General features: G+C 41.5%; 1 protein-coding gene across 1 annotated transcript in view; it reads left to right on the top strand.

Annotated features, from left to right (window-relative positions):
• VAT1L (vesicle amine transport 1 like) overlaps positions 1–17,483 on the top strand; it is a 162,394-nt gene that overhangs the window by 29,118 nt on the left and 115,793 nt on the right. Inside the window, exon 3 of the mRNA XM_080644355.1 lies at positions 2,161–2,376. Coding sequence (XP_080500481.1) covers positions 2,161–2,376 — 216 coding nt within the window. The remainder of the gene's footprint in view (positions 1–2,160; positions 2,377–17,483) is intronic.

The following is a 17,483-nucleotide window of genomic DNA, read 5'->3' as shown; positions in this document are numbered from 1 at the left end:
AAAAACTGTTGCCAGAGGCACAGCAGTAAAGGAATAATTCGGTCTCCATCACCCAGGACTATTTTTTTCTTAACAGAATCAAATAATGAAATGAATTGATTTTTTTTTTTTTAAGTTGCCTACCTCTAGACTCTGGGACTGGGGCTGGTCTTTGATAATGAAATGGAAAAGAGGGAGGCAGTCAGCCCTGCTCTGGTGGCTGTGACCCTCACTGTGGTTGAAATACTCTTCATTCCACTCCATGTTGACACTGGAGGCCATTAGCCACTCTGGGGTACTGAGTCGGTTTTGGGTTTGGGGTTTTCATGATTCTGTGCAGAAGAGGAAGCCAGTGTTAGACCACAGTGATCCTCTGGCCCAAGTCGTTGCATTTAAGGTGACATTCCCAACATTCGTTAATTAGTCTTCAACATTCTCAGAGATTAAGACACTCATTGCCACTAGGACAGCCTCTCCTTTTCATCAGTTTCATAATTAGACAGCTACTCCTTCCGTTTCATAAAGTTTACTGGGTCTATATTTAGCTTTTGATCATTAAACAGTGAATTCCATGAGATCAAGAACCATCTGTTCTTTTTAAGTCAACACTGATTGCTCTTTCCTCATTTTACATGCATACTGCCTAGTACAGTGGTTGGCAAACTGTGGCTCGCGAGCCACGGTTTGCCGCTCTGTTGACTAATGAGTTTGCCGACCACTGGCCTAGTACATTGCATGCATATTATGTTACTTAATCTTCATAAGGACCCTTTCCTAATATTATACCCATTTGAGAGCTGAGGAAATTGAGGCTTAAAGAGTTAAACTAACATTCCCAGACTTGGTAGGTTCAACTGTTGGACACCCTTATATAACTTTGTCTTTTTTGTATCCCTTATCTCAGATGTAATGAATTATTTTATCTGCAGTCAGCCTGCCTAGATTCAAATCCTGGCACAGCTGCTCTCTAGCTACATGACCTTGGGCATATATTTTAATCTCTCTTTGCATCAATTTAAATGTCTAAAATCTACATTCATTCATCTGTAATATGGGATTCTTATAGAACCCATCTCATAGGAGCCTTTTGCAGTTTGTTGAGTAGGGATAGAAGAGAAATGCTGAGCTACAAAGAAATTAAAACAGCAGTAGAATCCACTATAAATATATATATGACAATACACATATAGGAAAGCCATTAATTGAGAATTTATTAGGACCCCAGCAATTTGAGTATTGCATTTGAAAGTCATAGTACAAGCCACTAACATAAATAGCAGAATGGTTCGCTTTAGCTAGCACTTTGCAGCTCCTACAAGCTGTTAGTATTGGTTCACTTATTTGTTTTTTGCTTCAGTAATGATAAGGTATGAAAAAAAAACTTAGCATACCATCATAACCGCTTTAACGAGATGATTGCTCTCTCTCTCTCTCTCTCTCTTTTTTTTTTGCATGGTGTTTGGCTATGCAAACTACTGATAAGTAAAACACAGTACTCAGCCATGCCTTTATAGGGGTTTTGAAGATTACATGAGTTAAAGCATGCAGTGTTTTTAGGACAATGCCTGCCATATAGTACATGTCCAATAAATGGTAGTTGTTCTCACACCCGGTAGCATATTCCTGTTTGCCTCTGAGCCTGGTTGCTCTTGTCAAGTCTCCACTTTATTCACATGGCTCTTCTGATGCACCGCATTCCCGTCCACAGTGATCAGTAACCCAGTGCTAACCTTTGATGCAAAGGCCACAATGAACTAGCCTGTCAGAGCATCCATGTGGGTTGGCAGAGAACATACAAGAGTAGATTTTACTCCTAGCCTTGGCCCATTAACCTTTCTTGTGCATCAGTTTTTCTCAGCTCCAAAACAGAGAAGTTAGATGAGAGGTTGAGTTAGTAAAATGACCTGACACTAACATTCCATGGTGTGCGATATGCTCCACACTATATATTTATGCTTGAGAAGAGGGGTAAAGAACCTGGTCTCCATGGTCCCTGGGAATGGTTTATAGATGGGCTTCAAAGCATCCAAAAATGAAATTGAGAGGCAGGTGAGGAGTGCATATTTGAGGGTTGTTTTTTGTTTTTTTCTGGGAAGGAATCTATAATTTTCATCATATCATTGAGAAACCCCTCAAAAAGGTTAAGAAACCTCCACTAACCCTGTGCTTCCCTATGCCCAGATCGGGGACCGTGTCATGGCATTTGTCAATTACAACGCCTGGGCAGAGGTGGTCTGCACGCCCGTGGAGTTTGTCTACAAGATCCCCGATGACATGAGCTTCTCTGAGGCTGCTGCTTTCCCCATGAACTTCGTCACAGCCTACATGATGCTGTTTGAAGTCGCCAACCTCCGAGAAGGGATGTCTGTGCTCGTGCACTCGGCTGGTGGCGGCGTGGTAAGTTGGCTGCTTGTGAGGCCTCTTCCTCAAGGCCATGATGGTGAAAGTGGAGTGACACCCACATGACAGTGAGATTCCTATGTGAGCTATTTCCAGGAGTAGGGATGATCTCTGGTGAAGCTCACATGGATGGAAGAGATCATATAGATGATTGTGTTGTGGATAGGGTGAGCCTCATGATGGTTTCTCTGGAGTTTGGGAAGGTCCCCAAGATGGCATGTTAGGACTCAGTGGGTCTCAGAGATGGTTACTGTAAGCAGCACTCTCAGTCTTGGTATGATGATGAGCTGTTTCTGTCAATCACTGTGAGATGCCTCACGGTCCTGCACTACTATTATTTGAAATGCCAAAATGGTGGATGATTTACTCTTTCAATGCACTGCCATGAATTCAAGATTGTTCCCATATTAATGACATCCTTATTCATTTGTCTTCTGATGTATTTTCTTGAGTAGGAGAGAGGGAGACTGAGATTGTACTAGCACAATGGGAATTTCACATCAACCTACTAGTAAGTACACCCGTGAGAGTAGTTGCACATGCGAATGTCATCTGTCAGGCATGTCTTTGACAAGGGGGAAAATAATTCTGCTCTGGAGTTCAGGGACGACAGAAATTTCTTCCATGGCTTGGATGTGTCTCAGTGACAGCCACTCGGTACATACTGCATGCCTGCCACATGACAAGCCCTATGTTCCCTTCATGGTCTACTGTGGTTGGAATAGAACTCCAGTCTTTCTGAGAGTGAGAGGTATTACTCATTAATTCAACAAGTATTTGTTGAATACATACTATGTTCTGGACTCTATGGGTTAGAGATTAATAAGAGAAGGTCCTGATATCCTATCTAGTAGGGTTTGAGAGATTCTCAGTGTTGGAGATTCTGTAGTTCGATGAACTCAGAGATGTGAACTCTTATGCTTGGGTCTAACTTGGGAGATATTTTCACTGGAGGTCATGCAAACATTGATTTTTTAAAATATTGAGTTTCTACCATTACCAAAACCCTACAATGTATAAAGCATTTTTCCTTTCTGAGAAGACAAGTTCACATACAAAAAAACAGGAAGGCAAAGAGATGACACTTGAGGAATGCCTTAAGAGGAATATCTTCAATCACTTTAGCAAATTTGCTAATGGCTTTTGACCATGAATAAAGATATAATAAAAGCTAAACATCCCTTAGAAAAGAAGTAGATTTCAGTGCCAGCTAGTGTGCGAACAGCAAGCAAGCCATTTAGAATCCTGGCATTTATGATCTCAGTGTACTCAGCATACAAAGCATTGAGATTTGTTTTCATATTATCAACAGAAGCGTCAGTCTTTGCGATGATGCTAAACCCAGTTCTCCCGAGAGTCACTTTCTAAACATTAGCACCAATGATGTTTCCTTTTGTGTTTTTAGATTTTTCATTTAAATGTCCATATTCCTGGAACAAAGAGGCATGTGTCAGGAGCATGTGTCTCACAAAAGAGAAAAAAAATTCTGCAAATGAAAGTTTTTACTATGCCATATTCTGGGCTTTACAGACATTGCAATATAATAAGAACTAAAATGTGAAATAGATGAAGCAACTGGGGAAAAGGGACAAAAGGGGAGGAAAATAAGTTGTCACACATAATGCAGGCTATGATGTCCTAAAGCTTTGCTGAAGATTGACAGTAGTCTTGGTACTTAGCTTCCTATTACTGTGTGCAAATAGGAAAAAATGACCAGCGATGTGAATACATAGTATATATTCAATAGTGTCCACTTGGAGGAAATAACCAGTTATTATAGAGAATTATAACTAGTGCCGGGTTTTGAGAAGTGAGGAATATTTCTCAGTGGTTTTTCATAAGAAATGTATGCAGAAATGTGATGAACATCCTCAACAAACTGTTACAGTAAATGCCATTATTTCCTTGGTTCATTTTTTTTTAAAGGTATATCTCTAGTATAGTCTTAACATCACCAAAGTAAAGCAAAATATAGTGAAAGAAAGCAAATATCCTGGGGCTAAAAGGATGGGTGGTGTGAATCACAGCTCAAGTTACCATTAAAGGAACGACTTCTGGCCAAGTGCACATTTATATATATGAACACTCAACCAAGCAGTGGTGGAGGTGACCCTGTCTTATAAAATCTGAGGAAGCCTAACAAGAACCAAGACCTCTCCACTGCCCCACAGTGGGAAGACCAGTGAGTCACCCTCAGGTGGAAATAGATTCCTTCCAACCAGTCACTGCTCTTGTGGTAGAGGATGCTCCCTGGAGCACTTTTTAAAGAATATTTCTTTTTATTGAATTCAGAGAAGAAGGGAGAGGGAGAGAAATAGATAGAAACATCAACGATGAGAATCATTGTTCAGCTGCCTCTTGTACACCCCACTCTAAGTATCAAGTCCACAACCCAAGCATGTGCCCTCACTAGGAATCCAACCATGACCTCCTGGTTCATAGGTCAAGGCTCAACCACTGAGCCACACCAGCTGGGCCCTGGGAGCACTTTTAATGCATTATCTGTGTTACCCTGGAAGGGAATGGAGATGCTTCCCATCGCTGTTGGATGAATCTGATAAGTGCAGCCACTGGCTGCTTGGTTACTGTGGCAGGCAGGGTAATACCCCTTATTCCCCTCATAGACATCCATGTCTAATCCCTGGCACCTGTGAGCATGATACCTTACACGGCAAAAGGAATTTTGCAGATGTGATTAAGATAAGGACCTTGAGAAGGAGAGATTATTCTGGATTATCCAGATGAGCCCAATGTAATCACAAGCGTCCTTAGAGATGGGAGAGGGAGGAGGGTCAGAAAGAGGGTTAAAGATGCTACACTGCTAGCTTTGACAATGGAGAAAACACCATGAGCCAAGGGATGTGGGCAGCCTTCAGATGCTGGAAGAGACAAGGAAACGGATTCTCCCTCTGGAGCTTTCAGAAGGAACACAGCCCTGCTAACACCTTGTTTTAGCCTAGTGAGGCCCATTTTGGACTTCTGATCTCCAGAACTGTACTATAATAAATCTGTGTGTGTGTCGGGGGAGCAGGGGGAGGGGAATGGTTTGAGCCACTCAATTTGTGGTAATTTGTTATAATAGCAATAGGAAATTAATGCAGACATTTCTCTGGGCTGCCTTCCATTTCACTGTGGAGAGCCCACAGAGGCCTGAACAAAAGCAAGTAGCAAGTAGCAGAACTAGGATTCATACCCTAATCTGGCTGATTCCCAAGACAAATTCTTTTTTCCATTTTATAACCTAAAATGGTGGGAGAACTCAAGTCATTCATTCCTTCATTTATCCATGCATTTAACAAGTATGTGTTCAACTTCTACCCAGTGCTAACTATAGATTTTATTTCATTTTATTTCATTTTATTTTATTTTATTTTATTTTATTTTATTTTATACTGTGGATGAGGATTTTCATTTTTTTTCTTAATTGAATTTGTGGGGGTTACATTGGTTAATAAAATTATATAGGTTTCAAGTGTACAATTCTATAATACATCACCTGTATATTGTATTGTGTGTTCACCACCCAAAGTCTAATCTTTCCTCACCATTTGTCTCCTGTTTATCCTCTTCTACCTGCCCCAACCCCTTTCCCTCTGGTAATTATCCTACTGTTATCTGTATCTATGAGTTGTTGTTTTTTGCTTAATCCATTCACCTATTTTACCCATCCTCCAGCTGTCGGTCTGTTCTCTGTATCTATGTTTGCTAGTTTATGTTTTAAGTGAAATCATATGGTATTTATCTTTCTCGACTGGCTTATTTCACTTAGCATAATATCCCCTAGGTCCATCTATGCTGTCCTGAAAGGTAAGATTTCCTTCTTTTTTACAGCTGCATAGTATTCCATTGTGTAAATGTACCACAGCTCTTTTATCTACTCACTAGAGGCCTTCGGGGATCTGGTGAAACCAGCAGTCTTAACATCCCCCGAGGAGTCCCAGAGTGCAAGAGGGCACTCTGCAGCTCCCCGCATTGAGCATCTCCTCCCTGGTGGTCAGTGTGCTTAATAGCTACCAGCCGGTCGGCCAGTTGCTTAGGTTTTTATATATATAGATGTACTGATGGGCACTTGGGCTGCTTCCAGATCTTGGCTATTGTATAAATAGGGCTGCAATGAACACAGGGATGCATATATTCTTTCAAATCAGTGTTTTGGGTTTCTTTGGATATATTCCCAGAAGTGGAATTGCTGGATCATAAGGCAGTTTCATTTTTTATTTTTTGAGGAAACTTCATACTATTTCCACAGTGGCTGCACCAATCTGCATTCCCACCAACAGTAAACGAGGGTTCCCTTTTCTCCACATCCTCACCAACACTTGTTTGTTATTTACTGATGATAACCATTCTGACAGGTGTGAGGTGATACCTCATTGTGGTTTTAATTTGCATTTCTCTGATGATTAGTGAGGTTGAGCATCTCTTCATATGTCTATTGAACATCTGCATGTCCTCTTTGGAGAAGTGTTTATTCAGGTTCTTTGCCCTTTTTTAAATTTGATTGGTGTTTGTTTGTTTGGTGTTGAGTTCTTTATAAGTTTTGGATATTAACCTTTTATCAAATGTATCATTGGCGAATATGTTCTCCCATTTAGTGGATTGTCTTTTCATTTTGTTGATAGTTTCCTTTGCAGTACAAAAACTTTTTAGTTTGATGTAGTCCCATTTGTTGATTTTTTTTTCTTTTATTTCCTTTGCCCAGGAAGATATATCAGAAAAAAATTTTTTGCTACAAGAAATGTCTGAGTAACATAGACATTTCAAAGAGCCAAAATATTGTGGCCTGGGCACATGTTTCCTAACTTGATGTTGAAGAGGTGACAAGAAGATTAAACCTAATTAGAATAAAGTTTCCTAAATTGACTTAATAGTATGTGTGCAGTTCTAATGTCACCAAGATTTCTCTCTGATTTTTATCAAAGTCTGGGATGGAGAATTTGCAAACAGAATATGACAAATGCCAGCTTTAAGCTATAATTTTGAAGGAAACTTTAATATAGTATAGGAATATAATTTCATCCAGAGCATGTTACTTTCTCAATGGAATTGCCCAAGTGTCTACACATCTTTGAAGAGACTGTTTTCCTCTGACAACAGCACAACCAGACAATCTGAGAGGGTAATGCCTCTACTCAAATGGTTGAAAAGGGTTTATAATCTCTTAAAGGAAAAATAACAAAATAAACAACCAAGTGGGGCTCATGTTAAGAATTTAAAGATGAGAATTTTGCTGCCAATTCCATTTCACAAGCTACTATGACTTTGAGCATCTTGATTGGTGATGTGCTCCATTTTTGGAGAGTAACATTACTGTTACTAAGTGGTTATTTGCACTTATGTGTGACATTTGATGCTTTCCAGTTTTTAGAGTCCCTTTATCTTTTCCTCATCTCCTCTGAACAGAGAGAGTAACAGCCTGATCTGGCCACAGATCTTGAAAAGGAGAGCAGAACTTAATTTTCAGACAGAGTTACATAGCTACTGCTCCATTATTAAATTCTATTCATTATGGATGGGGCATCTCCTAGTGTCATTCAAATCACTTCTAAGGAGAAACCACAGAGGGAGGAGTGGAATCTGTAGAGCGGGCACCATGAGGCTCCCCAACCTCATCTATGGGCCTGCGAACAGATGGCCCTCCCTGAATGACTGATAAACCATACATTGTCTTAACATTAAACTGGGAGAGTCTGGGTGAGTAGGAATACTCAGTGTGTTGAAGGATTGGGACATATTGGCTAGTCATTCAATTTCAGCAGAAAGACATGATGATTGGCAAAAATCACTATAGGAGAATATTTTGTTGAGACAAAACCATTCTTGATCATGAAAGGCACTAAGCTATCCAAGCTAGCAACCCAAGAATTGTAGTTAGCTCTTCTCCAACATGTTACAAGTTCCCAAATCCTATGATTCATTTATTTATTCTTTCACTCATCCAACATATATGTAGTGAAGGTCTACTCCACTCAGGACCTTGAATTATACACTAGGTATTCAAGAGCATATGACCAATTTTCTTCCATTGAGAAGCTTGATAAATCAAAGGTGGGCATATAAATCAAATGACCATGTGAATAACTGCAAGTGCTATAAAGGGAGATACAAGCTGATCTGAGTGTTTATAATAGGAACCTGAACTGGGATAGAGGTGGGAGATGAAATCAGGGAAGGCTTTCCTAAGGACATGGCATTTGTACATCAATCTGAGGCTTACAAGCAGGTAAATTGGATAATAGTGAGGGTGGGGCGGGGCGTGGGCATTCATAAGAATTGGAGATGGGAGCCAGGCAGGCTTTCATGTAAATAATTCCAGATAATAGGGTATTTCTTATACCTTCCTACCTCTCCCTGTGCCATCAACCATTGTTTTACTTTTGGCCCCAGTATCTCTCATCCAGATTACTGCTGCATACATTTTACTGGCCTCCTGCCGGCAATTTCCTGTCTAAATCAGCTCTTTGCTCACAGCCAAAGTTGTTTTCCCAACACACCGATCTGCTCTGGTCACTCCCTGCTTATAATCAACAGAGACCCCCACTGTTGTCAGGATAAAGTTCTGCTTGCTTCTTGGCACAAATGGCCCTCATCATCTGGTCTCTCTCTCTTTCTCTCGCCTTCCATGGGGGGTGTGGCTGAGAAGGTATCCACCAAGCTCTGTGCTCTCCTGTAGATAGAGTTGCTGCTGGTAAGTGGCTGCCCAGCCAGGGACTGTATTTTTAAATCACCTTCCCCGCCTTTGCCCCTCCATCTAGCTGGAACTATGCATCTGTGCTTGTGCCAAGGGGGTGAGGGCAGGGTCATGTGATATGTATCACTTCCAGGCCTGTCCCTTCTTGTAAGAGCCTCTGCTCTCGCTCTTCCGTTTCCTTGCAGATATTTAAGATGGCAGAGCCTGCACCCTCCCAGGAACCTCAATAACTATACTTTCATCCCTTGTCCTATCCCTGCCCCATTGCCATTTAGACTTTATGTGAGAAAGAAGAAGAAAGAAACTCCTATTATTTAAACTACTGACATTCCATGGTTACTTGTTATAGCAGCTAGCATCCCCCTTACTCCACACACAGGGCATATGGCTTTTCCACCTCTCCAGGCCGCACCTTCCTTCACCCTCTGCTCTCCTAAGGGTAATGGTGGAGTCAGGGGCCCTGAAGTCAGATAGTCTGTGTCTAAGGCCCACCTCCCTGGGCAAGCTACTGAACTTCTCAGTTTCCTCATTCATATAATGGGAAGAATAACTATACATTTATTCCTCAGAGGGTTTCTATGCATGTTCAATGAGCTTATGCTCAGGAAGCACTTCACATTAGGACCAGGCATAAAGTAACTGTTAGCTGTTATTATTAATTATTGACTTATTCGTCTTATTCTCTTCTCCAACCTGTAAGTTCCTCCATCAGAGCAACTGGTCATGTTCATTTTGTGCCTGTTTCCTGGCACATAATAAATGCAGTAAACATTTGTGAATCAATAAGTGTTACAAGCCATTTTTTCTATGCTCTAGAAAAGTTATCTGCAGAGCTAAAGGGAGCCCTGTTATTGCATTAATCCCAGAAGAAGAAACACATTCCTAGTGGCCTTGCAAGTTTCCATTTATAAGCAGTGTTTGGTGCCCTTGCTCATGCCATCCCACATTCTGAATATTCTTCCCAGATTTTTTTTACCGTATCTGATTGCATTATTAGTTGAATGAGGTCCCCTCTTCATAGCCCCTGTGGCTGCCCCAGTCAGCATTCCCTACATCATCTCATGTCCAGCTATGCTCAGTCTGTATCCTTCAGCACCCCAACTAGCAGTTGCACAAATGAGATCTCAGAGCAGAAAGGAAACAAAGATGGACACCAGCTTGTGTCACACATAGTTCATGGCAGTGAAGAGATCAGGTGATAAGTTCTAGAGTGAGGCTCCATGGGTTTAATCCCTCCTCCACCCTCAGATTCAATTTCCTCCTCTGTAAAGTGGGATGGTATTAGTGCCAGCCTTCGACAGTACTTATGAACTTGGAGCATGCTTAGCATATTATAAACACCCAGTGAAACTTAGCTATTGTAATTTTCCAGGTTAATGAAGAGGTTCAGTGTTGTTTTTGAGGCTGTAGTGTTAATGAGTAGGGGGGTCATATTTGAACCCAAATATCTAGTGCCAGGAAGTCCTGATCCAGTGTCCTTAGCACTAAACTACAGCAGTGGCTTCAGAAACATCTGCACTGCTCTCATTTCTTTCACTTGTCCCACCCTGTGCCTCTGGATAAGGGGGACTTCACTATAGCAAGACCTCATGGTCCCAGGGGCCTGCAACAATAGGAAACAGAACCTCTGAAAGTTTAAAGAAAACAAAGTGGCTCTATCTTACCCTTTGTGAATAATCATAGGGATGATGATTAATTGTATCTCAACATCTACAGGAAGGGCCGTGGTCTGGGGACTCGCTGGAGTGGATAAAACTCTCATTCTCTAACTGATGACCCCAAGAAACACATCCTCACCTTCCTAAATGTCAGAGATGCTTCAGAGACAAGTAATAAAGCCAGGGCCCACTTCCCTGCTTCTGGAACCTCTGATGCTCGTGACCAATGGACTTTCACCTGAAATGTGGACTTCTCACAAATCAGGTGAAGGTTAAGACAAACTATATCTAAAAACACTTCTTCCAAGCTATCTATGCCTGCAAGAGACTCATTTAATTTTCTTTTCTAGATGCTTTTAACTCCTTTAGAGTCAATCATGACTGGGTCAAAGAAACAATCTTTATCATAAACATTAAAAAGGTTAAATTTGACCTCTGAGACAAGATTCATTGATTCAATATTAGTTGAATTAATAGATCAGTTCACAAGGGGATAAGAGCTAAAATAGATTGAGTCCAGTAATTTCCATGTCTGTCTACGAGGTAAATGCTATTGTATCCTCATTTCAATGGAGGAAACTGAGGCACAGAGGGGTTAAGTAACTTGCTCCAGGTCACACAATGATGAAGAGGAAGAGCTGGTATGTGAACTCTCTGAATACAGAGACCACGTTTTTAAGTACAGGGCTGTGCTGACAGGTAGGCAGTGCTGAAAGAAGTCCGGCTTCTACTTAGAGTGAGCTGGAATGGATTCCACTCCAATGGCTTTGTTAATGGGCTTTCTTCCACAGTACTGAGGACAACCAGGGGTTTCCCCAGAGCTGAGGAATCCTTGGGAGGAGGGGAGGAACTTCCATTGATACAGCCAACTTCTTGAAGAGTTGATCAGATTCAGTTCTGGGGTTGCCCTTGATGTTAACTATCCAGCTGAAATTAAGCCCCAGGCTGCCATGTCCATGAAGGCAAGGATGGTGTGATCTCATTATCCCTGTATCCTGAGCACTGAGCCTAGTGCCCAGCACACTGATGTTACTTGAAATACGTTTGTAGAGGACATGAAGGAAGAAAGAGAAAGGGGAACGAAAGGGGCCAAAAAAGGCAGCAGGTAAGTTAAGGAGACAGCACAGAACTTAAGGGCCTAGATTCTGGAAACCCAAAGTTAGTTTTCATCTTACATCCTCTGGTTTCCAGGTGAGAGAGCTGGAACAAGTATTTTAATTTCCTTGGGTCTTGTTTCATCATCTATGAAATTCGGTATAATACCCAGCTCATAGTTTTTATATGAGGATTATGTAATCAGCTTAGCATACTATCTGGCACAAAGCAAACTCATATGTTAGCTGCTATTATTACTATTGTTATCATTATCTGATTAGAAAATAGTATTCAATAGTTCTCTGGCATTTGTAGCCAGACTCAAAAGAGCACCAAATAGGACAGGCAGCTGGTTGTTGAAACTTTGGAGCAAGGGGTAGATAAAGTCAATCTCCGCTCCCTCTGTGCATCTTCCCTGACAGCCGGCTGCTCATTGTTCTCATGTATTAGCGAGAACAAGCCACTTTCCAAACATCACTTTCTTCAAACACATAAGACATAATTAGACCTTTAAGGAAAATTTAACTCCATCATTTCAGTCCTTGGACATGCGCCAAGAACTCTAAGCACAAGGACTAGTCTTTGCTGAGTTTATATGACCTTGAGGACCCATAACTTCCCCAGCCACACACCTGAAAGGCCACAGTTGCTTTTCAGGATATTATTGCCCTTATTAAGATGAAAAATCAGTTCAGCGGGAGAAGATGAGATGCATAGCAAGAAACAGCCTAGTCTGTTCTCATGGGCACCCACCAGGGTATGGGTATGACCCTGGGTATCCTAGCCCCCATGCTGGCCACTGCTCACTCTGATTGTGTCCATCCTACAGCTTCACCCTGAAACACTCAACAGTATCCCTTGTGATGTTGTCAGTTTACCTTCTAGGTCAAGCATGTCAAACTCAAAGGCTAACACGGGCCAAATAAACAAGGTTTAAGTTTACTAGTATGTGGGCCGCAAAAAAACAAAAGCTTCCGTTTTCATAGAAACATAGGTTTATTTTGATAGAGGAATGCTGAATACAAAGGGCTGAAATAAATGAGTAATCGTTAATATAAAATAGAACATTTTAATAAAAACTAATATTTTTTCTTGAACATTAACTTACCAGACACTGAATAAGTACACAAATTAATAAGGGTAATGCAAATAAACCTATTTTTCTTGTCCTCCAAAAGCGAAATATTTCATGTTGCACATATCAAACAAGTCAGTATAAGACTAACGATGTGGCAATCGGCTGCTAAAATATTCACTGCTAGTATTCGTGGAGAAAAATGGTGCACCTGCGCATAAGACACATAAGGGAAATGAATGCAACACGATTATAGTAATCAGTCATTAGCAAATTTTGTAGTTCGTTATTAATTATGTATAACAGGATATTGTAAAAATTAAGTTACAAAATTTTTATTAAAATGTTTCTTACATACCGTTATATTGGCTAGGCTGCAAAAATATTTGTTGTGGGCCAAAAATATGCTACCCGTGGCCTGTGAGTTTGACATGCTTGTCCTAGATGAAAACTTTCCTATCTATTACTCCCTCACTAGCACACCCCACCCCCATAACCCTTTGCACCACTGTGATCCCCTTGTTTAAATTTTCAGAGAATCAGAGAAATAGTTAACAACAGTTGTTAAGCATTCAGTCTTTGGAGGAGATTTCCTGGATTTGAATCCTGATTTCTATGACATTACTTAGTTGTGCTTTAATTTCCTCATATTTAATATACACTGAGTGGCCAGATTATTATGACCTCTGAATGCACAATAATATGGCCACTCAGTGTATGTCCTATATAATAAAAGGCTAATATGCAAATTGTCCCCTCGACCAGGAGTTCGACCAGCAGGCAGGCCAGCCAACCAACCGCCTATGTTCCCTCCCCCTGGCCAGGCTGGCCGGACCCCACCCATGCACGAATTCATGCACTGTGCCTCTAATATATATGTATATACACTGAGTGGCCCAATTATTATGTGTTCAGAGATCATAATAATCTGGCCACTCAGTGTAGTTATTATACTTAGTTCATAGTACTGGGAGTCTGGAATGAATCAATATGTGTAAAACATTTAAACAAGGCTTGAACATAATAAGTACTCAATAAATGTTGTCTAATATAACTGTAGTGGGTGCTGCTATGTGCCATCCAGAACACCCTTCAGGACTCAGGCACTCATTTCCCCTGGCTGCCAGTACAGTTAGCTACTGATGACTCACCGCTGTATCCCTCTCCACGGGAAGAGAGCTGCCTCACTCAAGGGGCAGTCTGCATCTAATCATTGCTGGATGGAGGACTGCAAAAGCCCAGTTCCCTTCCTCAATGGAGACAACTTTGGAGATCTTTGTGGAATTGACTAAAGCATCTCTTGCAAACATCACACACAGCTCAGTGTCTCTCCGTCCAGTCTTCCTTCCTTCCCTCACTCATTTGCAGATGCTATTCCCGAGAGTACTCCCCGGTGCAATCTCCATTCAGAGTCCTTTTCCAGGGGTCCTGCACTACAACACTTACTGTGATGACCATGTTGGTTATCCAGAATCATATCTACTGTATAGCCCAAGCAAGCCTGCTTGCCTACCTGGTCCATTGGTTGAATTCCCCAAAGATGGCCCTCATTTAGACCTTGCTCCTCAGCCTTATGCTCACTTAGTTCAGAAAGTTTATCTTCTTTCTGAGAATTCTCCCTGCTATCTGCTGAGTGACCAGAAGAGGCTAATAAATGCTAATGGGTTGAATAAGTGGGTCAACAAGGGAGCTGGAGAATACTTGTTTCTAGCTAAACCATTTGCGTTTCTCTTGGTATTAATAAACCCAGAATGTGTGCTAGCCAAAATAACTTCACAACATGGCCCTAGGTGTTAGCCCCCTATGGTGGGATTTGATGGAGTAAGAAGCAAAGTTATTTTGGGCTCAGCTTAAAGAGGAGAAGCTCAAATAAACGATTAAAGTTGTATTTCTCTTTACTTGGGCAAATTACTTAATCTCTCAGATCACCAGTTTCCTCATCTTTATAATGAGGATTAAAATGTTAATATGAGTGTTCAGTGAGTTAATTCATATAGAGCAGTGGTTTCCAAAGGTCCCTGGGCCATCAGCATCACCTAGAACTTTGTCCCCATCCTAGGCCTACCGTGGAATCTGAAACTATCTGGTACTATGGAATCTGAAACTCTGGGGTGGAGCTAACAATCTGTTTTAACAATCCAACTAGGAGACCCCAAAGCATGTTCAAGTTTGAGAGCCAAAGATACAGAGAGCTTGGAACAGAGCCTGACACTCAGAAGTTCACCAGGAAGTAGGTGCCACTGTCACTGTGTGATGGTACTTTGTAATGCATATTAAATGCAGACTTAAGGAATATCTTTCTATTCATTTTCATCTTCTGTATTTGTATATACTCGTTTATGCTTACAATGGCATAGAAATTTAGAGTCTTGGAATTCAGACCAACCTGCATCTACATTCCAGATTCAACAATTTACTTGATCCTAACCAAGTTGCTTTTTTTTTAAAAAAAAAAATTATTTTTCAATTACAGTTCACATTCAATATTATCTTGATTTAGTTTCAGGTGTACCGCCAGTGTTTATTAGACAGTCATATACTTTACAAAGCGACCTCCTGATCTTTCAAGTTGTTTCACCTCTCTACGTCTTAATTTCCTTGTGTGTAAAATTGGCATAATAGCACCGCCCTCCTATGGTGGTTGTTCAGCTAAAAAGATAATGGAGATAATCCTTAAGGCAATGCCAATTCCGACTGAGCATGCAGTAAATGGTGCCTGTATGTCCAAATCATACCCTACCTCAGAGGTAATAGGTAATGGAATAATGATCTTGTACACATTTTAATGTTTGCAAATGTTTGCAACCCAGGTTATTGTGTGGGGAGGAGGGTGAGCAGGGAAATCTTTGTAAAATGGCACCTTTATGTGTCACACTGGAACGAATGGTTATTTCAAAATCTCTCAACACCAAACCTGTGGACTCATCCACTTATGAGCTTTTCTGATGTCCAGCTTCTCTGGCTGCTCCCCCAGCTGGTATAAGGGCTGACTTTCTGCTGGAGCATGAAGTTAGTAGTTAGAAAGTGTCAGTAACACACTTTAGTGTAAAATGCCAAGAAAGCCCCTAAGGAGTATTTGGACACTAAGTTTGCTATTTATCCTCCTTGGTTTAATTTTTTATTTTGTGTCCATAAAATCCGTCTGACACTCATGACCATGTTCCTCAGCCTGCAGCAGGCATTCAGGTTTGCATGCCAGGTTGTTGACTCAGTTGGTAGTAGAGTGCAGTGTTTAGGGGTCTGGATGTGGCAGACGTGGGCTCAAACCCTGACCCTCATTCTCATTTGTAAAATGAGAAAACTTATTTAACATCTATCAAGTAGTTAGCGCAGGGTCTGGTACATAATACCTACTTAGCTCTTTTTAATTCTCTTGGGAATGATATTATTAGACTACCCAGCATGGATTTAAGGAGGCAAAATTCAAATTATACAAACATGCTTGTTTTTGCACTATTTTTTCTCTTGTTCATCTTCAGGTTTAATTGGGGTCACAAAAACTCCAGTCGCAAACCTGAAGCAAGCTACATAGATTTAAAAGTTAATCATTTGCCCAGCCAGTTTGGCTCAGTGGTTGAGCATCAACCTATGAACCAGGAGGTCACAGTTCAATTCCCAGTCAGGGCATACACCCGGGTTGTGGGCTCAGTCCTTGGTGTGGGGAATGCTAGAGGCAGATGTTTTATTTCTTTCTCCCTCTCTCTTCCTCTCTAAAATCAATAAAAACACATTTTTAAAAAAGTTAACCATTAAATCAAAGGCCCTCCTCTACAACCATAACGTGTTTCTCATGCGTATTGCTAAATGCTCTTATACAACTCTGATGTTGGGCAGGCATGCACATTTGTACTTCCTCTGTGCCGACCCATTGCACATGGCAAAATGTCAGAACCGCTGACCCAGCTTGGAGCAGTGGAGGGATGATCCTCTCTCATAGATGTCCAGGCCATACTGAGGCTGAGTCAGGTGTACAGGAAGGGAAAGTCCTGTCACACTGCCTGCCGGCCTGTCTCCCGTCTCCAGGACTCCTTGCCTTTAAGACCTGGGGCTCCATTGTTCTCACAGGAGAAAGGGAGGCAGGAGGAGTTCCTGGGTGATTGCAAGAGCCTGGAGGCTGGTTCCTTGGGGAGGGCCATTGTCCTGAACTCAGCATGGGGTTGGGATGTGGTGTCAAAATAAGAGTTTCAGCTAAGGCAAGGACAAGCCTGGACCCCACTTTTTCTGAAAGCCATGGTGGTGCCCAAGACTGTATCCATCAGGGGAAGCTTCCAAGGACTTTCAAAACCAGGCTGGCCACTCTTTTCTAAGCGAAAACGTTGAAAACTCTTTTTGGGGCCAAATGAACCCTATATGCCATGGGGAAGGACAGGATGGGCCAGCTGAAATGGAGCTTATCTCTGGGTGTCCACTCCGTGCTGACACTGTGCTGGGCCCCGGAAGACAAGGCTTGGAGGAGACAGTCCTTGCATCTGGAGGACCCCATGGTCCTTGGAGGAGAGTGTGGAATCAGCTCTAATTGAAGCAATAGAATACTCTGGGGAAAAAAATAATTAATTCTTCATGGGGGAGGGATGATATGTAAGCA

The sequence above is a fragment of the Plecotus auritus genome (genome assembly GCF_963455305.1).
Source record: "Plecotus auritus genome assembly, chromosome: 10".
Classification (NCBI taxonomy): domain Eukaryota; kingdom Metazoa; phylum Chordata; class Mammalia; order Chiroptera; family Vespertilionidae; genus Plecotus; species Plecotus auritus.
Note: the sequence above shows the minus strand (reverse complement) of the source record. Positions and strands in the feature narration are given on the sequence as shown.